A 25,381-nucleotide genomic window follows, 5' to 3' on the forward strand; every position below is an offset into this window, starting at 1 on the left:
ACTACAACTCTCAGCCACTGCCAAGTCCCCCAGCCCCAAAAATCGACCATCTGAATCGACGTCACGCCACCTGCCCCGCCAATATCTCTTAGCCCTACGCCCTACTCCAGTCTCCCTCTTCACCATATTCCTAGTGAACAGTAGCAGCTCACACAACCGCCAAACTTTTTACTCCATTTTGTCGTCCCCCCTTCACCACCCCCGCCGCACCCATGGCGTACTACGAGGATCGCCGATACGCACCGCGCGACCGCTACAGCCGCCCAGCCACTTATGCTGATCCGTACGATGATCCGAGGGGTCATTATGCAAGGCACGATCGCGACTACGGCCGTCGAGTCAGCGATGACTCCATCGAGGAAGTGCAGCGCGACTACCCTCCAGACTCAGATTACGTCTACGAGCGCACTTCCCGTCGGCCCAGGACTTCACGTCCCGTCTATGAAAATGTGCGACGGGCGTCCTCGGTCAGCGGTTACGATCCTCACTACGATGCTGCGTACTCTCGCTCGTCTCGTCCTCGTCGCTCTAGACATTACGAGGACAAGCGTATGTTACTCTCCACGCTGACTTTTATCGGAGGATATATGCTTACTATTACACCAGGCTCTCGTCGCTCCAAGTATGATTCTGATTCTTCACCAAGTCGCTCTCCACCGCGCCATGGCCGTCGCAAGTCTTTCAGCGAGCAAGCCCTCGGTGCGCTTGGTCTCGGCGGCGCTGCTGCTTCTGGTAGTCGTGGACGTTCCAAGTCTCGCCATCGCAACAGATCCTATTCTCGATCGCCATCTGATTCACGCAGCCGCAGTCGCCATCGTGGTAGTGGTCGCAGTGGCCGTGAGCGCAGTGAGCAGCGTATTGCTCAGGCTGCTCGTGCTGCTCTGACTGCTGGTGCCATTGAAGCCTTCAAGCAACGCAAAGAGCCCGGTGACTGGGCTGGTGCGAAGGGAAAGCGTATCCTTACTGCTGCCGTCGCTGCAGGTGGTACTGATGGTCTTGTTGATAAGGATCCCAAGAAGCACGGCACTCGCCATGTGGTCGAATCTACCCTTGCTGGTCTTGCTGCTAGTCATTTCGTTGGCGGCGGATCACGCTCACGCTCCCGCGGTCGAAACAGTCGCGGTGGCTCGAGCAGTGGTCTTAAGAATCTCGCTGCAACTGGAGCCATTGCTGCTGCTGGAAAGGAAGTCTATGATCGATTCTCCCGATCTCGGTCTCGACCTCGCGGTCGTGCTGACTCCCGCAGTGATGATGAGCGTGGCTCTGGCTCCCACAAGCGCAGCAAGAGTGTCTCTGACTACATCAGCAAGGGCATGGCCGCCCTTGGACTTGGAGAACAAGAACGGAGCAGAGACAGACACCGGGACCACAGAGATAGCAGAGACCGGCGTCATCGCCGCGACCGACACGATGACTATTCCGATTCAGATGCAGACAGCGATTATTACAGCCGGGACTCGAGACGGGGCAGAGGCTCGAGAGATGTAGGTCGACACCGTTCTTTGGACGGAAAGAATCCCCCTTATGCACCCCTCAGCGCACCGCGCGGCGAGAATGGAGCCCGATCCAAGGATTGCGGCCACCACTCAAACTCCGAGAGTGATTCTGACCTAGGCGACAGTTCTGATGAGAAGAAACAACGCAAGAAGCTGAAGCGGGATGTGCTTCTGACCTCGGGCTTGGCCAGTGTGGCTACCATCCACGCTGCGCACGGTCTATACGGTAGTATGGAGAAGCGGAAGAAACGAATGCAACAGTTGAAGGAGGGAGAGATCACACCAGAGGAGGCTCGCAAACGCCGCATCAAAGCTAACTCCCTGGACGCTGTGAGCATTGGTCTTGCTGCCCTCGGTATCAAGGGCGCTTATGGTGAATGGAAGGAAGTCAACGAGAAGCGCAAGGAGAATAATCATTTCCAGGAGGAGTGTGCCCACCGTGCCGTCAAGCGTGAGATGCGCCGTGCCCGCAGCCAGGGTGGTGGTTCTCGTCGAAAGAACCGCTGGCCTGATGAGATTGAATATGCACCTTCAACAGCCGACCTCCACGACCGAACACCTGTTTATCATGATGGCAATCCTTATGGGGTGACGGAGGCTCCGCAGATTTCTTACTAGATTGACTTTTCTCTAGTGCCATTTGTTGTTCCTTCGTTTTCTATGATTTTCCCTTCATGAATTATGAGACCATGCCTTTATTTGATTTTAATCTTCGTGTTCTTCATGTTTCCAAGGGCCAGATTAATCTGATGGGTCAATTCAGCGTTTGTGACGATCAGGGTCTCCACTTGACACCTACAATTCAACCCTTTCCGTTGGGACCTGCCATTGAACTATTGAATATGCGCACCTCATGCAATGTAATATGTAGTGGTAGTTGTACAGTACTGTGTAGACCGGCAGGTGATTGAACTCAGCAGGTGCCGATAACAAGATGACTCAGCAGGGGACCCCGCTATCAGTCAGCCCACCACGGATCCTGAGAGGTACCGGTACCTGCACGTGCTACTTTAATTGTACCACAGAACCTGTACCAGTACTTGCCTTGGCGATCCTTCACTAGCGGAGAGTTTTCCCCTCCCTCCTTTTCTTCCTCTCTCTTCCTCTTTCCTCCACCAATTCTCTCCATACCCTTTTCTTGGTTTGTCTCTCGCTATATAAAGCTGCTTGCTTTCACTAACATTCTTCAGTTCTTTACATACCTTCATAATGGCTGCCCCCGCACAGAAGTTCAAGGTCGCTGACCTCGTACGTCCTCTCGATCCAATATCCACATTTTCAAACATTGACCTCTTTACAGTCCCTCGCCGCCTTCGGTCGCCGCGAGATCGAGCTCTCCGAGGTTGAGATGCCCGGTCTCATGGCCATCCGTGAGAAGTACGGTGCCGACCAGCCCCTCGCCGGTGCCCGTATCGCTGGTTGTCTTCACATGAGTACGTGATCTGTCACAAAACATTGAGCTTTTCACTAACGGGTTTCCAGCCATCCAGACCGCTGTCCTCATCGAGACCCTCACTCACCTCGGTGCTGAGGTCACCTGGACTTCCTGCAACATCTTCTCCACCCAGGACCACGCCGCTGCCGCCATTGCTGCCGCCGGTGTCCCTGTGTAAGTTCAATGGTGCCAGTTTTACTTTTGTGAACCCCGCTGACCGCTCTTTGATTATAGCTTCGCCTGGAAGGGCGAGACCGAGGAGGAGTACCAGTGGTGTCTCGACCAGCAGCTCCAGGCCTTCAAGGATGGCAAGAAGCTGAACCTCATCCTCGATGACGGTGGTGACCTTACCTCCCTCGTCCACACCAAGTACCCCGAGATGCTCGATGACTGCTTCGGTGTCTCCGAGGAGACCACCACCGGTGTCCACCACCTCTACAAGATGCTCAAGGAGAACAAGCTCAAGGTTCCTGCCATCAACGTTAACGACTGTGTCACTAAGTCCAAGTTCGACAACCTTTACGGTTGCCGTGAGTCCCTCATTGACGGTATCAAGCGTGCCACCGATGTCATGATCGCTGGTAAGATCGCTGTCGTCGCCGGATACGGTGATGTCGGTAAGGGTTGCGCCCAGGCTCTCCACTCCATGGGTGCCCGTGTCATTGTCACCGAGGTCGACCCCATCAACGCCCTCCAGGCTGCCGTCCAGGGCTTCGAGGTTAACACAATGGAGGCTGCTGCCCCCATTGGTCAGATCTTCGTCACCACCACTGGCTGCCGTGACATCCTTGTCGGCTCTCACTTCGAGGCCATGCGCAACGACGCCATTGTCTGCAACATTGGTCACTTCGACATTGAGATCGACGTTGCCTGGCTCAAGGCCAACGCTCAGTCCGTCCAGAACATCAAGCCCCAGGTTGACCGCTACCAGCTCAACGGCAAGAACATCATCCTCCTCGCTGAGGGTCGTCTTGTCAACCTCGGCTGTGCCACCGGCCACTCTTCCTTCGTCATGTCCTGCTCGTTCTCCAACCAGGTCTTGGCCCAGATTGCTCTGTTCAAGGCTGAGGATGCCAAGTTCGGCAACAAGTACATCGAGTTCGGTGCTGGTGGCCGCAAGCCCATTGGCGTCTACGTTCTGCCCAAGCAGCTCGACGAGCAGGTCGCTCGCTGCCACTTGGACCACGTCAACGCCAAGCTCACCAAGCTCACCCCCGTCCAGGCCGAATACCTCTCCCTCGACGTTGAGGGTCCCTTCAAGAGCGAGATCTACCGCTACTAAGCTTTTAATCCCTCTCTCTTTTTCTCCAATTGCGTTCGATATTCAATGAGTTTCTTGGGATATAGACTTTCAACATGATTCGACGATGTTATGATTGGCATTCGGGTTCTCTATCAACTTAGAACTCAAAAGTGGTTGTCCTTCAACGGCATAAAAAGTGGCCTGCACCGATGGTGTGTTTTCTAATATTTTGTTTTGGCGTGGGATGACCTGGGATGGTCTTGCATTCAACACTGCGTACGGATGGGATTTGACTCTTGATACCTTATTCTGTGTGGGCCTCCATGGGCCGATTGTGACTGTGTAGACCTTCAACAATCGAAGCTATGCGTCAATAAATTCCTGGTAGACTGTACATTTCAGTAATATTGTCGACAAAGGACTATTCGTTGGCTATCCATGCATCGGCTATAAATGTACTCCCTCCCCCTGAATCAAGTTAATCAGTTCATCAGCAACAACAACCGCAAACTCAGGATCATTAATCGCCCGAGAATCCCTCATGACCTTAATACCACTCCCTGTCAGCTCATCCTCCAAAGTCGAGAATAAAACCTCGTCAACCTTAGGATCCCAAAACGGGCCCCCAGGAACATCAAGCATACTTATTCCGCCAACTGGCAAAACAACCCTTGTCTTCCCACTCTTATCCCTCTTCAAATTCCTCGCAATAACCCTCCCAATCTGAACACACTCCTCCTTGGTAGTCCTCATAAGAGTAACAGTCTCGTTATGCTCATGAAAAACCCTCCCCTCACCACCCTCCATCTTCTGCTCTCGGAACGAAACAGGAATACTATCAGAGCACCCAAAATTAACCATATCACACGCACCAACACTAACAACTCGAGGAATTTCACGTTTCGTCGCTGCGCAAAGTCTTTCAGGTCCGGCACTCAAAACACCACCAACAACTTCATCTGCAATCTCCGTCGTGGTCAAATCAAGCACAGCATCGATCCGCCCTTCCCGGATTAACCGTTCCATGGCTCGTCCTCCAGATCCAGTCGCGTGGAAGGCATACACTTCACAATCCGGCAGGATAGATTCGAGATGGTGACGTGCGTGCGTAACGGCAGGTGTTGTAACACCAAACATCGAAATGGCGATTTGAACAGACCTCTTCCCACCCGCATCCCCATCTTTCTCCCTCTGTTCCTGTTCAGCCAGAGATCGTCGTAAATACCCAACCCCCATCCCCCCAATAGCCATAGCCGCATTCTCAAGAACAGTCCCAAGAACCCGATTCGTACCCGCAATGTCAACAACACTATACATCATGCAGATATCTGTTTCGCCGATATACGGCGCAACATCTCCGGATGCCATTGTTGAGACCATTAGCTTTGGGAATCCTACTGGTAGGGCGTCGCGCATTACGGCGCTTGCTAGGGCTGTGCCGCAGGATCCGCCTATCGCTAGGATTCCGTGGATTTGGTGAGATTTGTAGAGGTTTGAGGTTAGGGATATGGCGTGGGGTGTTAGGGCCTTTATGTATTCTGCTCGTGAAAGGGTTGATAGATCGGGAATTCTAGTGTTGGTGTTGTTGGAAGGTGTGAGGAGGTCTTGCTGGGTTGTTGTTATGGAGTCGTGGGTTGTTTGGGTGTGGCCGATATCCATTAAGTGGACTTGTAGTCTTTTGTTAGTGTTGGGATCGGTTTGGGATTCTATGGCTGCTTTTGTGTAGAGAAGTTCTGGGAGTTTGGTGTCGCATGTTCCTAGGAGGAGGATTGTTGAGGGTGTGGAGGCCATTGTGATAGTTTCGTGGAGGGTTTTGGTGGAGTAATTGGATTTGTGCAAGCTGAAAGACAGAGCAGAGGAGTGAAGTTGGGGAAAACGAAGTTAGTTGAAGCTGATGAGGGGCGTACATTACGGTGTGGGGTAAGTGGCGTCACTATATACAATATTGTTTACATTGCATTCATGGTCCTTCTGTAACATAAGCTGTTATTGGTATGTGACTTGGGTGCAACTAAATTGGTAGGAAAGTGTATTTTACCGATATTCATGACCTATTCGACGACATCAGAAGAGTTACTGGCCCGACTGGTATTGAGATCAGATGATGTATTTTTATCTGGCTTTTGTTCATATATCTCTTGTCTGTCTACTGCTCGGCCTTTTTTTTTTGGCTTACCCTTGTGTTGCTTATCTTCTCGTTGCTTGATTGAATTTAGCCAGAGCGATCTGTTTGTTAATTTCACGGAAGAATAGTATCGGGACGTAGGATAAATGTGCTCTTTTATATTTCTAGCTTACTGTCCCATCTTCATACCACCATTAGCACAAACAACACTGCCCGTACACCAAAGCCCATCAGGCGTGCATAGCATGCCAACAACACCAGCAACCTCGCTCGTAAAAGCAGGTCTCCGCCCACCCATCTTCTCCTGAACAAGACGCTTCTGCTCATCCGTCAAACGACTCATGGTATCCTCATTGTTAACATCCAACTTGCTAAGCGGCGTGTTATCCTGATAACCCTGGATATCCTTCCAGAACTGGTCCCCAGTAGCAAAGTACATATCACCAATAACAGGACCAGGGTTGACAGCGTTAACGGTAGCACGGTCCGCAAGCTCACGTGCCCAGGTACGAGTCATAGCCTCAAGCGCAGCCTTGGTACCACCATAGATAGACTGGCCAATGAATCCAAGCGATGAAGACACACTGGAGATGTTGACGATGCGGCCGCTGCGGTCGGTGGGGAGGTAGGGGCTGCAGGCCTGTGTGAGGAGAAGTGGGGCCAACACGTTAATGGCGTATTGCCAATTGAAGTGTTCGGCCTCGATGGGGCCCCTGGTGGAGTCGTTCAGGTTGCGGTCTGCTGAGACACCCGCGTTGTTGACTAGGATATCGATCTGGAGCTTGCCATCCTTACTGAAGTGTTGCTTAGCGGCGGCAATGATGGGTGTCACTGCTTCCTCGGGCTTGCTGAGGTCTGCTTGGACGCTCTCGCACTTGATGTTGTGGGTTGAGGCGAGGGAGGAGCAGAGTGCTTCTGTGGGGGCGCGCGAGGACTCTGAAGTGAAGTTGAGGAGGAGAGAACAGCCTTTTGCGGCCAGGTTGCGCGCAATTGCTTCGCCGATTCCTGCCACGGTGTTAGTATCTGTTTACTCTTTACTTCTGCGGGGGAGGGGCTCACCCCGCGAGCCGCCGGTGACGATGCCGAATTTGCCTTCCAAGACGCGGGCCATTTTGATACTAAACAAGAGATGGATTGAGGGTAGAGAAAAGGAAAAACAGAATAATTGGGCTTGGAAACGAAGGAAACGGTCTCTCTTGTATTGTCTGCATTTAGCCGAGAGGCGAAGATATGGGGAAACTGCGGAGGAAAATTTCCCGATTGGGACAGACCGGCGCAACGGCTAATTACTTCGGCCCGACCTTCACTTTCAACTTCTTGAACTCCTCCGCGTTCTCCTTAATGGCAACCTCCACCGGCAATCTCTCCATACTACTCGCCCCAAAGAACCCATGCACGCCTTTGGTCCGCGACAACACAAACTCCGCATCTGTCGGGCGCGCAATGGGTCCCCCATGACACAACACCAGAATATCGGGGTTAATCCCAACCGCCGCATCGCGAATCTCCTGCACAAACCCCACACAGTCCTCCAGTGAGCGTCCACTCAGCGCACCGATGGCACCAGATGTAGTCAGTCCAGCATGGGCAACGACCACGTCTGCACCCGCTCGCGCCATCTTGACTGCGTCCTCCGCGGTAAAAACGTATGGCGTAGTGACGAGGCCTAGTTGGTGCGCGGTCGCGATCATCTCTACCTCCTTGTCATAGCCCATTCCTGTCTCTTCCAGATTCAATCGGAATTGGCCATCGATTAGGCCCACTGTCGGGAAGTTCTGTACGCCGACGAAGCCGATGCGCTGTAGTTCGGTGAGGAATTGGGGCATTGAGCGGAAGGGGTCGGTGCCGCAGACGCCGGCGAGGACGGGTGTGTGCTCTACTACAGGGAGGACTTCGCTGGCCTGGGATTTATTGTAAGCTGTAGAGTATATACGGGGGTGGGGGCTGTATTGGTTGCGACATACCATCTCAACTACGACTTTGTTCGCGTCGGAGTACGGCATCAAGCCGGCTAAAGAGCCGCGTCCTGCCATGCGGAATCGTCCCGAGTTGTAGATCAGGATCAGATCAGCACCGCCTTGTTCAACGGCTTTGGCTGACAGGCCGATGCCTGTGGGTTTGGTTAGCTAGACCTCTCGTAATCAGTTACGTGGTGGAGACCTACCTGCACCAGCTCCAACGATGATCGCACCATCGTCGACCGTCTTGCGAAGTCGAGAAAGGACTTCCTCGCGCGTAGTTGGTTGAGGCATGTTTATATCTTTAGGGAGGTTTGGATTTGTACATGTCTGGAATTCAGTTCTGATCTTGGAGGTAGCTGTAGCTGCCCCTCATTGCCCCACAAATTACCTCATTCTGCATATCCGGATCCTCGGCTTGATTCGATGTCAGTCAACATGCCATTTTATAGTTTCTAGCCATATAAGATTGGACTATCATCGTATAAAACATGGCTACTGAGTGCCCTTCGTTTGAATACCCTATGGTTGCTCTGTAGAAGCTTTGGTCAGGCGTACGTCAGGCGCATTAAATACATATTCCTACAGCAGTCATCAATTATTGCGGGCATCTTGCTCCCCATTTCCAGGGACAACTTGACGTGAAGCCAAGACTCACGAAACAAAAGTAACCCCAAACCTCACAGAGAAACATCTACTATAGGTTCACTGTAAACCTTGCAAGCTCGCAAAACCTAGTACACAGCCCCAAAATAACAGACCCAAACGTCCCAAAAATTCTATAATTCATAGTCGTAACGGTAGGCTCCATCTCCGTCGGCCAAAAACTGAAGAAGACAACAATGATAATATAGATGACCGCATATATGTTATTAAGCCCACCAAGGATGCCTGGAAGTGGAAAGGGCCCCAGACCAACTTTGCCCTGGAACGTTGACTTCACCGTCGCTATCGTTGCACTTGTGAGTATCTCCTTTACATCTGCGGTAGAGGAGTAGGGAGCTCATGGTTAGATATGATAGATACACACCAGAGACTTCCATCGTTGAGTGCAACGCTGGACCCGATGTTGACCAGAACTAAGAGCCAGGCGACGGTGGTTGTGAGAAGGATTGAATATAGTGGTCGACGTTTAGAAGGCGTGATCTTTGTCATGTACAAGTATACTATAGGAACAACTTTGATAATCAAATTCAGAGTTCAAAAGATACTGAGACAATATTCTTCGACGCTGCAGCTCAATCTCATTTGACTCACTCGTGGCTGAAATATCCACAAATGCCCCAAAGTCCAGTAAAGGTTCCACCAGTTTGCAGCCGGCTTTTTGACCTCGACAGTACTTTTCACATTGCGTGTAACCTCCTCGGTTATGAACACGGTTCTGAGAGGAAGGGTCGTCGAGCTGGGCAGAACATAAAAAATGTATCTGTTGGCCTTTGTCAAAGGCCCTGAAATCTTGCAAGGCTCATCCCACTTGGCTTGCAGATAGTGAATGTTACCGTCAAGTTTCTGTCGGATAGTTGCACCTTTTCTGGAATCAGACTTAGATTTTATTCCAGACTCCAACGAAAGGTGCGTCAAACTTGTTCAAGTCAAGATAAGGAAAGTCGAAGAAAATGCCCAGCTTTCTCTCAGACAAACGGTCTGATTCCACTATTATTACGACAACATCTTGGTCTGGGTCAACAATTGTCGTAACATCGACTCGAGATCCATCGAGAACGAAAGAGGATAGGAGCTTCCCAGACCGCATCTCTGGGTAGCATCGATGACAGAAGAAGAGTATACGCCAGGTTCTGGAATGGCATTTGCCTTAGGTGATGTACCGAGTTCTTTTGCGAAAAAAAAGTTTCAAGGCAGCAATTCCATAGGAATCCACAGCCTGGGTAGCGAAGTTGAGGACTCTTTCACCATCATCTTACACTATGCCGGCACACATAAATATCTACTCGTCACCGTTAAAACATCGGTGACAACTTCAATGGCACCACAACTAAGCTTCCTAGTGCTCCTAGTGCGAGGCACAAGGTGATCCTTCATAAAGTTTCAAGGAAGAATTACTTGTCACGCTGCAAGACACCTCTCAGTCCTATGTTCGGAGTAGAGCCGGAACGCCTCCATGGGTTACTTACCACATACAAAGAGTTTGACAGCACAGTGCAAAAATTGGACCTAGGAGCGCAGACGTTTGCTGAAGAGTATCCGATGACTACAGGGCGATGGCTGAGCCTCTATGAGAACCTTGCGAATGCCGTTCATGGCAAAGCCGAATTATCAGTGAAGGCGATCGAATCAAGTGATGGCCTGCGGGTGATTGAGCTTGCAAGGGAGGCACATGAGTGAGGAGTGACGGTTTCCAGGACTTAACAGATCCATAGCTCAATTCCAGAGAATCAGAGATCCTCGTAACTTTCTAAACAGTGTTACAGTGCCCCAGGGCCGAAAAGAAATGTATGCTTATGTAACGTCATCCGTTCTTGGCGTCATTTTTCGGCCGATGGCAGCTGTGAATTACCACCCAGCATCCAACATTTATCAAACATGCCGGCTGCTGGGAGCCCATCACTGAAGCGCAAGCGGGTCGTAGAATCCTGCTCGGAGTGCTACCGCAGGAAGCAGAAGGTACCATAAGTTCAATCCTCGTAACTTGGTCTTGATCATCTGACGTCCTTCAGTGCGATCGCAAACACCCATGCAATAATTGCTCAGCCAGAAATGTGCCAGCCAAATGTACTTTCAATGCCTCAAAGTAAGTGTCTTCCTATGACTCTTTCCTTGTTCACCAAATCCCTCCTTGCGGCTCTAACAATTATCCCTAGGGTGCCGCCGCCCGAAGGCATTCGGCATTCCAGTATGACAACAAATCAATGGGGTCAGGAGCCATCACCGTTACAGGATGACCGGGTTAGCCCTCATCTGGGCTCAAATGCCCTAGGATACTCATCCGCCCCCGGTAGCAATGCCTTTGTGGGCTTGCAACAGGTCGGACATTATCACGGCATTACGGCAACCATCAGGCTAACTCAAACCAGATCCTCGGTAATGCCGAATTCGATAGGATTAATTCGTCTCAAACTCCTGCTTCGAACCCCAGTGTCTCGCGACATACTAACCAGGTCCTCCTTTCAAAATTGCCACCGAGGCCAGTCCTTCAGACGCTTATTGACTTATTTTTTACTGAGGTAAATTGGCATTATTTCATCCTCGACAGATTTTATTTCGATGACTTGTTTTCTCGTTGGCCCATAAGCGAAGAACTGGAACCCGTGGGCTATCTCAGCCTCGATGAACTCTCACGAGAGTTATGTTACTTTCCGGCTGTACTTTTCCAGGTTACCTGCTTGACATTGCAATTTCTACCATCGGAGCAAATAGAGACTGCTCGGGTATCTGCCAATGATCTAGCTAATTCACAATCCTACAGCGACATAGGCGATCAGCTATTATCAAATTTGGGCCGGCCAGGGGCTGCTCTGAGTGGGGTCCAGGCAGAGTTCCTAAGGGCCTCGTGCTTGAAAAATGCGGGTAGAGGCACTGAAGCCTGGCACGCTTTAGGCAATGCCATCAGGTTCGCACACTCTCTCAACTTCTCTCTATTTCTTTGCATCTGTTCAATGAATTAATTCGCTCTTCGCAGGCAAGCCCAGGAACTTGGACTACACCGTCATCGGGAAATTCGTCAGCGTGAGGAAGCCAGTATTGATAAGACTTTATGTGAGTTCTGGTATGATGAAAACAAGAAACGACTATGGACCAACTTGTTCGTGTGGGATAGGTAATGTACAACGAGAAATCCCTGATACATCTGCTTTCTAACAGTACTAGTTTGATGGCTATGATCCTTGGTCGACCACGGATGATCCACAGAGATGATTGTGATGCAAAGCCCCCTATGGAATGCAGTATACCCAAGAACCCTTCCGTGGCAATACCGATGGCGGTGCGCTCCGACGAAAGTCCGGGCATCATACCAGTATCAGCCTCTCTTTTCCAATATGCAATCGCATGTAAAGTTCATGACATGCGCGCCATCAAAGTCGATCGTCCCCATCCTAAAACTTATTCTACTGTCCAAAAGATTCATGAAGATGTCGACTCAATGATGGAAGGCCTGCTACCTGCAATTCGTCCCGACTGTCCGGACACATCATGGGACTTGGAGCTCCCTTACCTTCCTCAGCTGCGCGAGGAGTTGAAAGTCATGGCGAACCTTTTCATTGTCAACCTGCATCGTCCACATATTATCGCTAGCACCGAAAGCCGAAAAGCCGCTTTACAAGCTGCAATTACTACACTTGATTCACAGCTGCGCTCCTTTACGCAAACGAATCCACATCAATACCGCTTATTCGGCCTTGCGTTCTATTTGGTTGATGCATCTTTCCTTCTATCGATCATCAGTATTCTCTATCCACCGGAGAATTCCGACGCCAGACAAAATATCGAAACCAGTCTCAGTCGGTCACTTGATAGTCTCGCAGCTCTAAAAATCCATAATCCAATTGCTAAAGCAGGCTTTGATGTTGTCCAACGCTGTTACAAAAAACTCAAAGAAGCATTTCAATTGAGAAGGGCTAATGACGCTTCTGGGCCACACCCAGCTCTGCATGGCTCTTCTACCACTCGATTACAAAGTCTGATGAGGGATCTGCAGGATCACAGCCTCGAGCCATCGATGGGCTCGCTGCTTGATCCTGATCAATCGACCCAGACCCCCAACCTTGGGCTTCCCACGCCTCCGTTCTATGGATTGCAAGATAGCTTTGATTCGGGATACTGGCTGGAACAACTGAATCAGATTCAGCCATCTCTACTATTTGAACAAGACCCCAACGGGATGTGGGAAACCCTTTCGTTTGATTGAGCACCGAGGCGTCCACTTGGAGAATTGGATCAATAAGTGGTACTATGTTAGCAAATTGCATTTACTTGAACCATTTGGCCACAAATGACAGCGGTAAAATCCGATCGCTCGTCCTCGGGTGAAACATTCGGGCCTGTCTCCGCCGAAATTTCTGAACCGGAATTTCGGCCGAAGCGCACTAGGTCAATCTCAAATGCTTTTGAAAATTTTGAAAGCTGTTTTTCTACAAGATCTGCGCGCCGGGTAAACTCCTTCTTAAGTCGGGTCAAGCTTTGGTAGTCACCGTGAGATAATCATGTTGGCAGGAAACAAATTGCACACTTGTTGGAGGCCGATCGGCCTGAAGGTGAAACTCGTGAAATACATTATGGATGTTTTGTGGATGCGAGCAAATAGATTCAATTCAAACTATACCTGAGCCAACTATTTCCAGAGGCTATATCTGAATAGCATCCATTCTGCGCAAGTCTCCCGGCGTGATAGGGAGCCTATTTCACCGTCCGGTGAATCTGAATTTGTCCTATGCAACACCAGCCAGGCCTTTCAACTTGCACGCGAGCTGAATGCTATCAACAAATTCATTATTTTGCGGTCAGATTTGCAACAACCACTTTTGTTGTGACACGCACAAGAGAGTATTATTTTATCTCAGCTCTGTATTATGTTGCGGTCAAAAGTTACAAGACTGAAGGATTGTGACATTATATTATGACTCTAGTTTGTCTGACAACAAATGGGCCCAGGAAATCAGCAAATCTATCAACTTTGATCAAACAATAAAAGACCAAAATCTGAACTGGAGCTTCTCGTGGCCTTGTTCAACCCAGGAATGGCTTCACAAGTTCCAAAGATCGCTCCCAAAGCAGGATAGCTTTCTTTTCATCATATGCCCAGGCCGAATATCCAGGATCGAATTGAGCAGCGCCATCCTTGGGAGGCTTCGCGATCTGGCAATCCTCCAGATACTTTCCTCCTTGACCTTCGTGGACCTTTGCGGTAGCGGCCCAGACAGTTGTAGCCGCACCCTGCTCGGGACTCTTGAGCAACGCCAAAACACCGGGATTAGTCCCCAGAGCTTGCTTGTGCTCGTCGGAAAAGTGCTGCATTAAGCCAGTCATGATACCACCAGGATGCACGCTTAGTGAGTGGACACCCTTTGGGCCGAATCGACGCTCGACTTCGTTGGAGGCCCACAGATTGGCCGTCTTGCTCTGGGCGTAAGCCTTCCATGCGTCGTACTCGCCATCGAAGTTGAGGTTGGGGAAGTTGACCTCGCCATTCCGGTGGGCGACGGAGGAGAGGACAACAACGCGGGACTGGGAGTTCGGTTTGGACGACTTCTCGAGAATAGGGAGAAGCAGCTGGATCAGAAGGAAGTGTGCAAGGTGGTTGGTACCGAATTGGGTTTCGAACCCGTCAGCAGTTCGGCCTTCGGGGGTGGCCATAACACCGGCATTTGTGATCAGGACGTCGAGACGGTCAGACTTGGCGAGGAAGGTTTCGGCGCAATTGCGAACACTCGCCAGGGACTCGAGATCGAGTTCCAGTAGATAGACACGGTCACTGTCAATGATCGAGCTGAGAGCTGACTTGGCTTTGTTCAGGTCCCGTGCAGTGGCATAGATAGTGGCGCCGGTTTCATGAAGTGCTTTCGCAGTCTCGATCCCAATTCCGGAGGAGCATCCGGTAATCAGCACGGTCTTGTCGGACCACTTGCCACTGAGTTGTTCGTCACGAATGATTTGAAGAGCGGTCGGCCTGGCATCACCGGGGCCGTTGAGGGTCTGGTGTACAGCTTCGTACCTGGTGGCCATGATTTCGATTGTAATGAGACAGGAAAAGAATATTCCACGAATTGTTTGTTTGGTGAAGAAAGGTCATCCCGTATTGGATCTTATATATTGCAAGCGATGTTCAATCCCCGTTAAATCCGCCAGTGGTTCTGTCAGCGAAATAGTAACGCAAGAACTCATAACGTCGGTTTGTGGGGCTTGGAGGTAATGTTGTTGATGCTTGGATTTCGGCTTTAACGTTTTTCGGGATTTCGGCCCAGTCATACCAGTTGGAGCCGAATCCATATGGCCACCTTAAATCCTGTCCGTACAATATGTTTTCAATGTTGATTATGAAAGCTGATGCACTTTATGGCCAAGTTTCGAGTGTTCCGAAACTGTTTCGATGTCATGTTGGCGTTCCGCTCGATCAATGGGCGTCCGCAGAGGCATTTACTCGCATTTTAGAGATGTTTCATATCACCCCCTAAAAAAAAGAGCAGGAAGCTGTCACGACTGCTTTTCGAAGATCGCGAATCAAAATATCCTTTGTCGCTGGATATTTTGTCGCTGGGGTTATTAGGGTGTTTGCGCTGCTAGACGTAGCCAATTGGTGGCGTTGGTTATGATTGATTCTGAGGCAATATCTACGCAGAGAACATATGCATAGATTGAGCAGGTACCGGGTACTGATATGTTTTCTCAAGTTAGAATATATTCAATTTGATCCTATTAGTGAATATGTAAAATGACCCTAATTTCTCAATTTTCAACGTCTGCGAAGTTATTGTGTTCTTCATTGTCGGGTTGAAGCCGACGGTGGCGAGAGTCAATTGAAGGCGTGTGGACTCAAAGCCATTTCAAAAAACAAAGCGTGAGGATATTAAAACAAAGAACGGATAATATTGTTTCGAAAAATTATTAATGAATGCTCAGAATCTGTAGCTCGACATCTCGCAGATAAATGTAGGCCTTGCTTGATTGATGGTATGTTGCGTCATAATAAGGTCATTCATCTCATCGCCAGTTGACCCAGGACAATGAGGACTACTTATAGTGTATATATGTCCATTAATAGGCAGTGTTTCTCTGGAGCTGCAAAGCCTATTGGGCACCTTTCACTGCTATCAATACTCGGCCAGCTGAAGATCTACATACAGCTTCTCGAAAATACTCTTATTTGTGGACTTGGAACAGCGTTGAAGATTGGAAGCAAGTCATTAATATTCACATTTGAGAAGTGGAAAGACTGCCACGGTAACTGTCGATTTAGGATGAACGGCAGCAGTTCCAAGGTCGCCACGAGTCCCAAAACCTGATAAATCGACTAAACCTCTCTGGGATTATTCTTGAAACTTGCCGACGTCACTAATACGCAATCCGTGAATATATATAACGTGTTCTGAGTGTGATGATAGATCAAATCACACTATTAGCCATCATAGTTTATTATGTCTGACAGCAACAAAGGTACATTCCACTCTACCACTTCTTCAATCAATGTATACGATCAGGTCTAATCCCATATTTAGATACCGGGGGCAACGCAGGCTCCCATCCGGGATCTGTACAAGATCATGGAAATGGCGGCACTTGCGGGGGTACCGCCGGTCCACACAATAGCCATATCGTCAATAAGGTTGATTCCAGATTAGATTCAGATCAGGATCGCCAGACCGTGTCTTCAAGTACTGCTTATATGCCTCAAGCTGGGAAACCTGCTGGAATCCATGACCCCAAGGCAGACAAGCCTGACCAGAGGGTAGACTCGGATTCCGATGCCCGTCGCCGTGAGGACGTGGCTGGCAGCAGTCGATTCTACCCACAAGCCGGAAAACCGGCAGGTAACTCGTCGCTTTAAGAGAGCGATAGAGCTTTTATCTGTGACAAGGACCGGAATCCCTTTATGTTTGCGTCTGTCTCTACTGAAAGCGGTAAAAGCAATCTTAATTTGGAATATATTGATTGAATGCCACATTTCACATTTTGATCCTCGTGAATTCAAGGTCCATAATTTTCAATCTTTAATATATATACTAGTCGAATTACGGACCTTTCCAATAGCCTAGTGATATATAAGAGCGAGTAGGTCATTGCTATGAGCGACAAGAACATTCCTTTCTGTAGCCGCACCGCTTCCTCAACTCCAAGCATTTCGGATAGCGCGATTATGCCGTGGGCTTTTGACCGCCTGATAGGACCACAATTGCGGCCGGTTGCACTGGCGCAGACTTTGCGAGATTCGGAAAGCGCGATCATGAGGTCGAGGCGTCTTAGGGCTTTGTGTGTCGGTATCCGCGACCTCCGGTGCCGATTCTATCTATCATAGACTTTCAATCATCGCGATAACTCTGTCAAGTAGGATACCTAGATAGGTTTCTACTTACTTCTAAATCAATTCATCATGTACTCGTGAGTGTGTATAAAATTGTGGTGTTGAGCGCCTCGAATTGAATTCCCCACCTCAACTGTGAACCATACTACTTTACTGCTTCGGAAATCAGCCAAAGCTCTTTTCTTTTCTTAAAGAGGAATTGCTTCAAATGTCTCCTAGAATTGTGGTGATCAATAGTGTGGATGCTATCGTCCCAAAAACCCAAGAAGGTGCCGACATTTTCACGGATCTCGTTGGATCATCGTAAGTGCTTCCCTTGATATGATAGATGATTAGAGCACGAGGTCACTTCTTTCGAGCTGTAGCAAATCAGCAAAACACCTTATTGTCGCCGGCGTATGGCACGTCCAGGATTTGGACGAACCTACTCCAGGCTGGGAGGCAGATTGCAGTGAGGTCAAATACGTTATCGCAAGTATGTTAGCATTCTCAGTATTGAGAATTCTACCCTGTGAAAGTCTCTTGGGCCTAGTAAGAAATACTGAATGTATGGAGTGACATTGATCTTTCACACAGATGCATTGATTATAAAGAACGAGGACACCGGCGACGTCAGCACCTTGACTGCATACTTTGGATTCCCACTAGATCTGAAATGTCGATCATTCGCTCAAAAGGTATCTGTGTTCTTCATGTTGAGCAGGCTCAGTGCGAAGGCAAATTTGGAACTGGAGAGGCATAAGTAGGTTGTGGAGAGACAAATTAGTGGTTATATAGCCAGGATGGATATTATTTATGACAGCGTTTCTGAAGTTTGATAAGTCTCCTTTCATAGTAGTATTTTCCCTAATAAACGTAACGGAAGCTCAGGTTCTTCAAGTCCGTCATATCCAGCAAGGGAGCTCCAGGTCGCAGGTACGCGTCTTTCTCTTGCTCTTGGGATCCCACTTCCTCCACAGCCTTCTTATCACGTTGGCTATTTGTCCATCTGAGATATAGCAAGAGAAGAATGCAATCGAGCACGCAGATCACCAAGCAAATGATGATCGCAAGGAATCCACTCTGGATTTGTGTTAGACTAAAAGAAGCACGCCAAAGTCTTGGAACCATACCTGATATTTCGGTGCCTCTCTCTCAAAGAAAAGCTGCGGGCCAATGATGTTGCCGGTGCAGTACAAGATAAAATAGACAGCACTGACGGTCGCTTTCTTGGTGAATCCTGCAACATTGGAACTGATCATTGCCATTGAGACAGGCATTGCTGCAGAGTATATTCCCATGAGTAGGAGACCTGCATATCGAGAGCCAACTGACGCTGTCGCGTAGACGAGAGCGCTACCGATAATACTGCAAAAAACGTTAGTATATCCTGGCGAAATGGAAAATCAACAATTGTGAACAAATGAGTTTACCTGATCACATTGCATGCAACCATTACAAGGCAACGGGTCTTAGTGATCCTGGATGATATGATTCCCCTGCAAGAACTGATTAGCATCCTTTTTTGGTGGTTTCCAAGAGATAGAAGCCTACGATGAAAGCACAAAGACAAACACGATAAAGCCGCCGGGAATGCCAAGCAGGAGGGTGTTGAAAGTCGAAAATCCAAAGCCTTGCAATACCAATCCATTGAACTGTCATTTATTAGCATATGAATTTTAGATTTTGAATAGTTGACTCACGGTTGTAAATCCACCATTTGGAATATTGGACGCTAAAATCAAGACCCCAAGAAGCCAGGTCTTTGGGTCGATGAAGGCCTCCAAAATTTGAGCGCCATTGATATTCGAGGTCTTGTAGCCTGTCTGGTTGGCTTTCAGACGCTCTACTGCGATGAGCTTTTCTTCTTCGGAGAGGAAGCTAGCGGTGGTCGGAGAATCTGGAAGGCGGAACAGCATCAAGATTCCCCAGAGGAATGTTACGAGTCCGAAGATGATGAATAGCCACTAAATAGAAAGGTGAGAGTAAGTTCTCAGGCTGCTGGGAATATTGTCTTACCTGCCATGCCTCGAGGGATCCCTTAATCTGTAGAATACCGACCGCAATCAAGTTTCCGAAGATGAGCGAAATGGAGTTTCCACAAAACCAAATACCATGACGAAGTGGCTGCTCAGATGTCCGGTACCAGAGCGATGTGATCAGAGTGAAACCGGGTGAGAGACTGGCTTCTGTGCATCCGAGGAAAAATCGGGCTATCATGATACCCTTGAAATCTGTGCAGGCAGCATGGCAAGCCAAAACAACAGCCCAAAGCATGCTTCAATCATATTAGAGAGGGAAGTAGATGAAACAGTAGCACCGTGTAACGTACAAACTGGTCGCAAGATACTTTCCCAATGGGAATTTAACCATCAAAAGGGAGGCAGGATATCTGATTTACGATGAGGAGAGTGGAAGGCTGCACCGAGCTGAAGACCACTCACGAGAAGAACAAGTATCCAAAATAGAATATACTTGACGACCAGTTATATTGGTTGCCTACAAGATGCAGGTCCTCCCGAATCCCCATGAGCGCTGTGTAGCCCAAGGCTTGTTTGTCAAGAAAGGCAAGCATGTATGCAAAAACCATGATTGGGAGAACCCTGAAGGAAAAAAAAGTGATTAGATTTTAATCTGAAGACATTATTCGCGAAGACTTACACCAAATCGATCTTTCGAACCAACTTTTTCTCTGCGGCAGCGGAAAATTGAAACGAAGATTCAAGTGCGCCATTATCAACGCTCTGTTGATCAATCTCGTGGTCAGCTTGCATTGCCTCTTTCTTACTTGCTTGATTTGACATTATGAGGGCGGGTATTGAAGAAAAATGGAAGGGTGAGAACAAGCAGGAAAGAGGTCACATTGGCTTTCCTATTTATATGGGACATTGATCTTGAATCTATTGTATGTAGAGATAGACTTATCCCCGCAATTTGAGAAGCCTAGATAGCAGATGGCCGGGAGCTATCTTGGCCGATGTACTCATTGGCTGTATCGGCAAGGCTAGTAAGGACTTGGCGGAACAGGAGTTGTGGCAAAGATACAAGAAAGTACACATTCAGCCTTCAACCATGGTGGAGAAGCTCTGATTGGCCTGGCATTTACTTTAGGTTATTTTCCCCGGATAAGACCTGTGGGTCTTTATAGTGCTAAAGGCGAGCTGGATTGCTCGGTGACAGGAAAAGAAACTAATAGCTAGGGACCGAGGCCCTAGACTAGAAATCTTCAACAGATAATAGATCATCTCAAAAGTTAAACTAGTTATCTCGATTGCCGTGCTGTATTATTTGATTTGCTAGGTGGACCACACTTTATCTATCTTCCTCGAAGTTCTTCTTGACGTCCTCGGCAAACTTATCGTCAACCAAAACTTGACAAGCGACCATAGCCATACCTGCCGCACAGCCAATGGCACGCTTGAATCCCTCGGGAGATCCAGCACCGCTAGTAAACTCCGGTGTATGGTTAACACCATCAACAGGAATAGTGAAAAGTCCGTGGAATCCAGGAACGACGTAAGAAACATTTCCTAACACAATGTCAGCTGGCTATCCCAAGTCAAATGTGATATTAAATTACCCATATCTGTGGATGCTCCGGCAAGAGCGCTCTTTTCTCCCGAGTTGTCAAGCAATGTATGGTACCCCATTGCTCGCATTGCCGAGACATAGCTTTCGCAGATTGGCCAGTTGCTCTTCAGATCGTCGTAAGAAGGACCCCTAGCCATGTATTAGATTTTATAGTATTTGAAGACAAATATGGGTAAACATACCATTCAAATTCGACCTTGCACCCAGTAGCGGTGGCGGCTGCCTCAAAGCATTTCAGCACCTTTTCGGTCAATGGCTTGAGTGTCTTCTTGGTGGGAGAGCGAATATAGTAGTCGACCTTTGCGGACATGGGAATAATGTTGGGCCGTTCTCCTCCATTCACAATGACTCCGTGGACTTTCTGTGTGGGTAGAATCTGTTGTCGGAGAAGAGAGATGTTCACATATGCCGCTACCACAGCATCGAGTGCATTTATTCCTTCCCATGGAGCCGCTGCGGCATGAGCAGGCTTCCCCGTAAAAGTTACTTTGACTTTATCGTTAGCGAGGAATCCTCCTTCGAGCGTAGTTGCCATGCCCATCAGCTCTGGTTTTCCGGGCACCATTGGCACTGGGTGGACCATAAGACAGGCATCAATGCCCTTGTATGCACCCTTGTTAATAAGGCGCACCTTACCACCACCCGATTCCTCGGCGGGAGTACCCAGCAGACGCACAGTAAATCCCGATGCTGATGATAACTCAGCTTGGGCCTTCATGGCCTCACATGTGGCAATGAATGCAGCGATCGAGCTTGTCGCGATGAGGTTGTGGCCACAGGCATGACCAATCCCAGGTAGTGCATCATATTCGGCGTTAAAGGCCACAACTCGGCCTCCGCTGCCATAGGTATATTCAACCTCGAGCGCTGTCTCTAGTTCATACGCCTTCCTCCGGACTGAATATCCTTCAGATTTGAGGCTTTCAAAGAGCGCGCAGATATGATCATGAGCATCAAATTCTGCATATGCAAGCTCTGGGTTTGACCATATCTGAGATTCATTAGCTGCATATCTCCTATAGGCTGGAATCATTCGTGCCTTACTTTGTGGTTGATGTCATTGAGTTGTGAATCATAGCGCTGGAGCACATCTTGTACGCTTTTCAAAATCCGGCCATGAGATTCTGGAAAATTCATTGTGCTGGGGATTCAATTAACCAAGATTGTTGAGAACACGAAGTTCAACCAGCTCGTCCGTTTTAAGTCGTTGCCAGAACCGGGGAATAGCCGATGCAACAGCATATAGTCGAGCCAATCACAGGGCTGGATCTGAGTAAGCTCTCGGCATCGGGATCCACCAAGGAACAGCCGACGCAGCCAATCGGCATCGAGGACTCGGCTCAAGCGGATCTCGATAACATTCTTGCTCTTTGTCCCCTCTTCCTCTTCCCCTCTCCATATCTGTTCTATCTGATACTGTCGCGTGAGACTGTGTGTCCCCTTATAGTACTTCGGGAACCCCTGCCACAGCCAGCCGAGACGAATGGAACAGTACATGGACTGGATTTTGGCGAAGGCTGGTCCTATCGACAATGCATAAACCGGGGAAGACCCGTTCCCGGACAGGCAAGGATCCACATACCCTCTTCCCTCCCTTGCAGCACTCGCTAACAGTTAGAAGGGTGCCGCACTTGCCGGATCCGCAAGGTCAAGTGCGACGAAGAAAAACTACCATCTCAAGCGCACGAGGAGCCACAGTGTCGGCGATGCTTGGCAGCCCGCATTCTGTGTGAGTGGAAGGGCGGTCCGATACCACGGAGATCAAATCGAGCCTCGACGGATAGATCCTCTTCAAGAGAAGTTCCAGAAAGGGATGAAACCCCCACTGCGAGCCAGGTCAACCCTGCAAGGAAGCGATCACATCTCCAAGTTACATCAGCTTCTTCTGGGTCCCTGTCAATTCGCAGCCCAGCAAGTGGCGCGCAGGCTCGTAGCATCCAAGCTTCCAACTCCTTGTCATTGTCAGTATTTGACCGCCAGTGCTTGGACTACCTGCAAGATTCAATATTAGTCGTGATTCTTGGCAAGCACTGGCCTTGGTCAACAGTCTCTTATGCATACCATAAAGTTGCCACCAGAGAGTCCATGGTCATGAGCATGATGCTGGCTAGTGCTGCGAGGGAGATTCATCGGTCCAAACTTTATGATACAGAGAACTCCTATGACCAGATTATGAGCAACGAACAATCAGACATGGATGGCAGAATACACTACGGCCGCGCCCTGTCGGGTCTAAGAGAGGCACTAAAACAGGACGTGAAAACGCCACGGCAAATCGAAGCCATATTCATTACCCTTTGGTTGATGATAGATTATGAGAATCGCTTTGGAAGTGGTGCATCTGCTATTAATATCCATATTCGGGGCATCGAGACCCTCCTACACAATCACATCGTGCCCTTGCTCCAGGGCCATACTCGTCTCCCCGTCATCACTACAGAGGGTCAAGATCCCTTGCAGGAGACACAGGCCCGGCTAGAAGTCACTGGCCTGGAAAATACTGCAAATAGTGCAAATCTTTCCGCTCCTGGTCCTGTTCATGGACTTGGCGGTACCTGTGTACCTCTGTTCCTTCTATGGACACTATACTTCTTCACACCTGCAGCTCTATTCTTTGGATCTGAAACTGCTCGTCTTGATACGGATATTTTTAGATTCTTTTTACGATCAGAGGCTGGTAATACACCCCTAAGCCTTCCTCATCTGTACAGGCTGAGCAGGCAATCTCCTGCCCGCTTTTGGGGCGAGGAGTACCCCATGTCATCTCAGTTGGATGATCTGGAGAACCTCTCAGGTCTTACACTATATCACCGCAGCCATGTGATCCAATTCAAAATTACGGAAATGTTTAAACAAAGCTCAACGTCGGATATCAGCTTCGGCGAGGGGTCTCCCTACCAACGGATTATCAAAGAGATCAACGCGCTGTCTATTGTAAGTGTCCATGCATTTTGCTTCTCCGTTTTGAATCCCGGTCTCATTAACCAAAATAGGAATACGACACACTCCTCACTTCAGCCAGAAGATCAAATACCTGCGACGTCGCGGGCGACCGTCGCGTCATGGAAACGGTCTTCTGGTCAGCCATCACATACTACGGTACAATTGTATATTTCCACCTGTGCTTTCAAGATCTTGTGAATGATTGGTCGGGCATTCAAAACTACAACACCATCATTCCCCTCAGCACTGCCGTGTCCCAAGTTCTCGAGCTCGGTCTAAAGCTACACCGCAGTCGACCCCGTCTTGTGGTCCGGATTGTTTGGCCGCTTTTTATAGCGGGGATCGCTACTTCGGATCAAATCTATCAAGATTGGGTGGTTAGGTATTTAACGGCCGTCAATGTACAGAAATTCAATATATAAAGTCCATTTGCTGCGAGGACTCAGCAGCGCTGGAAATTCCCCCTTGGTATCAACTTTCCGATAGATGGCAAATAACTTAGTGGAGAAAAAAACTAGTTTATACTTTATTTGCTCATCCACACACAATGTTACCTTGATTTTCGGTAATAATTTGGAGGTTTCGATTACGAGTCTGCAAACGATGGTTTTTTTTTGGTTACTCCTTATGACATATGTTTCCGATGGACCAAAGGTGCTAAGACCCCAACATCAATCTGGAAGCTTAAAGCCTAACTGATTGACGCACACCTATTTTGAGCTTCATCCGACGGAAATCCGCAATCTAGGCCCAATATAGCTATAATCTTACAGTGTCAGCCCCCGCGTCGTGAGTCACTCGTAGATAGGGCCAGCACTATCACAAAGATGCCGCAACACAGCGTCCAAGAGTTACTAGAACACCAGTCACTTTAAAAACACCGGGCTACCTCTAATATGTTTCAAAAAAACTAACAGAAGACAAAATCTCAATTCAAAATGTCGGAAACTCAAGAACAAACACCCTTTCCACCAAACTTCAGCATAAAAACCGTCCGCCTCCAAATAATCCCATTCGACCCCACCAACGCAACCCACTGTAATTTCCTAGTCCAACTTTGGGACACAGAAGACTTCATCAAATCCTGCGGCAAAACTTCAATCGACACACCCGAAAAATCATCGTCATTCCTTCAACGTCGTGTGCTGGCAGATTACGCCCGCAATGGCTATGGCATGTTCCTAGTCTTGCGCGTCAGCGAAGACAATGCAAAAATTCCTATTGGAACCGTCTCCCTTATGAAAGGTGCAGCACCTGATCTTCATCATCTCGCGCCGGATATTGGGTATGCTATCGTACCCGAGGAGAGTGGGAAGGGGTATGCTACGGAGGCCGCGAAGGGGTTGATCGAGTATGCGCGTGCGGAGCTTGGAGTTGATGCTATTTTTGGGTTTTGCGCTTCTCATAATAAACGGAGCTGTAGGGTCTTGGAGAAGATTGGGCTTGAGGATAGGGGGGTCAAGGCTTTGAGTGTTTTTGGGGGCAAGGAGAGTGTTGTTTATGCTTTGGTTGGGATGAGTGCTGATTTAGGGGTTTATGGGCTTTACGGGTGATGGATGTTATTTTTCGAAAAACAAACAAGGGATGTTACATTGCATTTATATTTCGAAGTATTCTATCGCATTGTTCGTGGTCATTTC

The 25,381-nt window shown here is 48.8% G+C and overlaps 14 protein-coding genes across 14 annotated transcripts; 7 read left to right on the top strand and 7 right to left on the bottom strand.

Annotated features, from left to right (window-relative positions):
* Positions 1-212: 212 nt before the first annotated feature.
* On the top strand, positions 213-2,114 carry N7508_006823 (uncharacterized protein; the record flags this gene model as incomplete). The annotated part of the gene is made up of 1 exon (XM_058464889.1): positions 213-2,114. One exon carries the CDS (start codon positions 213-215, stop codon positions 2,112-2,114), a length of 1,902 nt encoding a protein of 633 aa, XP_058318742.1.
* A 340-nt stretch (positions 2,115-2,454) lies between these two features.
* N7508_006824 (uncharacterized protein) lies at positions 2,455-2,704 on the bottom strand (the record flags this gene model as incomplete). The annotated part of the gene is made up of 2 exons (XM_058464890.1): positions 2,455-2,649; positions 2,699-2,704. 2 exons carry the CDS (start codon positions 2,702-2,704, stop codon positions 2,455-2,457), a joined length of 201 nt encoding a protein of 66 aa, XP_058318743.1.
* Position 2,705: 1 nt separating this feature from the next.
* Positions 2,706-4,213, top strand: N7508_006825 (adenosylhomocysteinase; the record flags this gene model as incomplete). Its single annotated transcript, XM_058464891.1, has 4 exons — positions 2,706-2,744; positions 2,797-2,929; positions 2,979-3,105; positions 3,166-4,213. 4 exons carry the CDS (start codon positions 2,706-2,708, stop codon positions 4,211-4,213), a joined length of 1,347 nt encoding a protein of 448 aa, XP_058318744.1.
* Positions 4,214-4,621: 408 nt separating this feature from the next.
* N7508_006826 (Tm-1-like ATP-binding domain-containing protein) lies at positions 4,622-5,965 on the bottom strand (the record flags this gene model as incomplete). Its single annotated transcript, XM_058464892.1, has 1 exon — positions 4,622-5,965. The coding sequence occupies one exon, from the start codon at positions 5,963-5,965 to the stop codon at positions 4,622-4,624; it is 1,344 nt and encodes a 447-aa protein (XP_058318745.1).
* Positions 5,966-6,468: 503 nt separating this feature from the next.
* On the bottom strand, positions 6,469-7,410 carry N7508_006827 (SDR family NAD(P)-dependent oxidoreductase; the record flags this gene model as incomplete). The annotated part of the gene is made up of 2 exons (XM_058464893.1): positions 6,469-7,304; positions 7,359-7,410. The coding sequence occupies 2 exons, from the start codon at positions 7,408-7,410 to the stop codon at positions 6,469-6,471; spliced, it is 888 nt and encodes a 295-aa protein (XP_058318746.1).
* Positions 7,411-7,585: 175 nt separating this feature from the next.
* On the bottom strand, positions 7,586-8,551 carry N7508_006828 (TIM-barrel enzyme family protein; the record flags this gene model as incomplete). Its single annotated transcript, XM_058464894.1, has 3 exons — positions 7,586-8,200; positions 8,264-8,409; positions 8,464-8,551. 3 exons carry the CDS (start codon positions 8,549-8,551, stop codon positions 7,586-7,588), a joined length of 849 nt encoding a protein of 282 aa, XP_058318747.1.
* A 2,247-nt stretch (positions 8,552-10,798) lies between these two features.
* Positions 10,799-13,121, top strand: N7508_006829 (fungal specific transcription factor domain-containing protein; the record flags this gene model as incomplete). The annotated part of the gene is made up of 5 exons (XM_058464895.1): positions 10,799-10,879; positions 10,967-11,239; positions 11,290-11,825; positions 11,895-11,981; positions 12,083-13,121. The coding sequence occupies 5 exons, from the start codon at positions 10,799-10,801 to the stop codon at positions 13,119-13,121; spliced, it is 2,016 nt and encodes a 671-aa protein (XP_058318748.1).
* Positions 13,122-13,939: 818 nt separating this feature from the next.
* N7508_006830 (uncharacterized protein) lies at positions 13,940-14,935 on the bottom strand (the record flags this gene model as incomplete). Its single annotated transcript, XM_058464896.1, has 1 exon — positions 13,940-14,935. The coding sequence occupies one exon, from the start codon at positions 14,933-14,935 to the stop codon at positions 13,940-13,942; it is 996 nt and encodes a 331-aa protein (XP_058318749.1).
* A 1,409-nt stretch (positions 14,936-16,344) lies between these two features.
* Positions 16,345-16,754, top strand: N7508_006831 (uncharacterized protein; the record flags this gene model as incomplete). Its single annotated transcript, XM_058464897.1, has 2 exons — positions 16,345-16,363; positions 16,426-16,754. 2 exons carry the CDS (start codon positions 16,345-16,347, stop codon positions 16,752-16,754), a joined length of 348 nt encoding a protein of 115 aa, XP_058318750.1.
* A 682-nt stretch (positions 16,755-17,436) lies between these two features.
* Positions 17,437-17,974, top strand: N7508_006832 (uncharacterized protein; the record flags this gene model as incomplete). Its single annotated transcript, XM_058464898.1, has 3 exons — positions 17,437-17,531; positions 17,594-17,703; positions 17,805-17,974. The coding sequence occupies 3 exons, from the start codon at positions 17,437-17,439 to the stop codon at positions 17,972-17,974; spliced, it is 375 nt and encodes a 124-aa protein (XP_058318751.1).
* A 100-nt stretch (positions 17,975-18,074) lies between these two features.
* Positions 18,075-20,011, bottom strand: N7508_006833 (uncharacterized protein; the record flags this gene model as incomplete). The annotated part of the gene is made up of 7 exons (XM_058464899.1): positions 18,075-18,290; positions 18,341-18,575; positions 18,783-18,862; positions 18,911-19,174; positions 19,227-19,485; positions 19,652-19,810; positions 19,869-20,011. 7 exons carry the CDS (start codon positions 20,009-20,011, stop codon positions 18,075-18,077), a joined length of 1,356 nt encoding a protein of 451 aa, XP_058318752.1.
* Positions 20,012-20,519: 508 nt separating this feature from the next.
* On the bottom strand, positions 20,520-21,935 carry N7508_006834 (M20 family metallopeptidase; the record flags this gene model as incomplete). The annotated part of the gene is made up of 4 exons (XM_058464900.1): positions 20,520-20,737; positions 20,788-20,927; positions 20,981-21,789; positions 21,843-21,935. The coding sequence occupies 4 exons, from the start codon at positions 21,933-21,935 to the stop codon at positions 20,520-20,522; spliced, it is 1,260 nt and encodes a 419-aa protein (XP_058318753.1).
* A 486-nt stretch (positions 21,936-22,421) lies between these two features.
* Positions 22,422-24,163, top strand: N7508_006835 (Zn(II)2Cys6 transcription factor domain-containing protein; the record flags this gene model as incomplete). The annotated part of the gene is made up of 2 exons (XM_058464901.1): positions 22,422-23,732; positions 23,792-24,163. Coding segments are annotated over 2 exons (1,683 nt in total), but the record flags the coding sequence as incomplete, so codon positions are not given.
* A 516-nt stretch (positions 24,164-24,679) lies between these two features.
* Positions 24,680-25,294, top strand: N7508_006836 (GNAT family N-acetyltransferase; the record flags this gene model as incomplete). The annotated part of the gene is made up of 1 exon (XM_058464902.1): positions 24,680-25,294. The coding sequence occupies one exon, from the start codon at positions 24,680-24,682 to the stop codon at positions 25,292-25,294; it is 615 nt and encodes a 204-aa protein (XP_058318755.1).
* Positions 25,295-25,381: the final 87 nt, after the last annotated feature.

The sequence above is a fragment of the Penicillium antarcticum genome, assembly GCF_028974205.1.
Source record: "Penicillium antarcticum strain IBT 31339 chromosome Unknown utg000006l_segment0_segment0, whole genome shotgun sequence".
NCBI classification, from domain to species: Eukaryota; Fungi; Ascomycota; class Eurotiomycetes; order Eurotiales; family Aspergillaceae; genus Penicillium; species Penicillium antarcticum.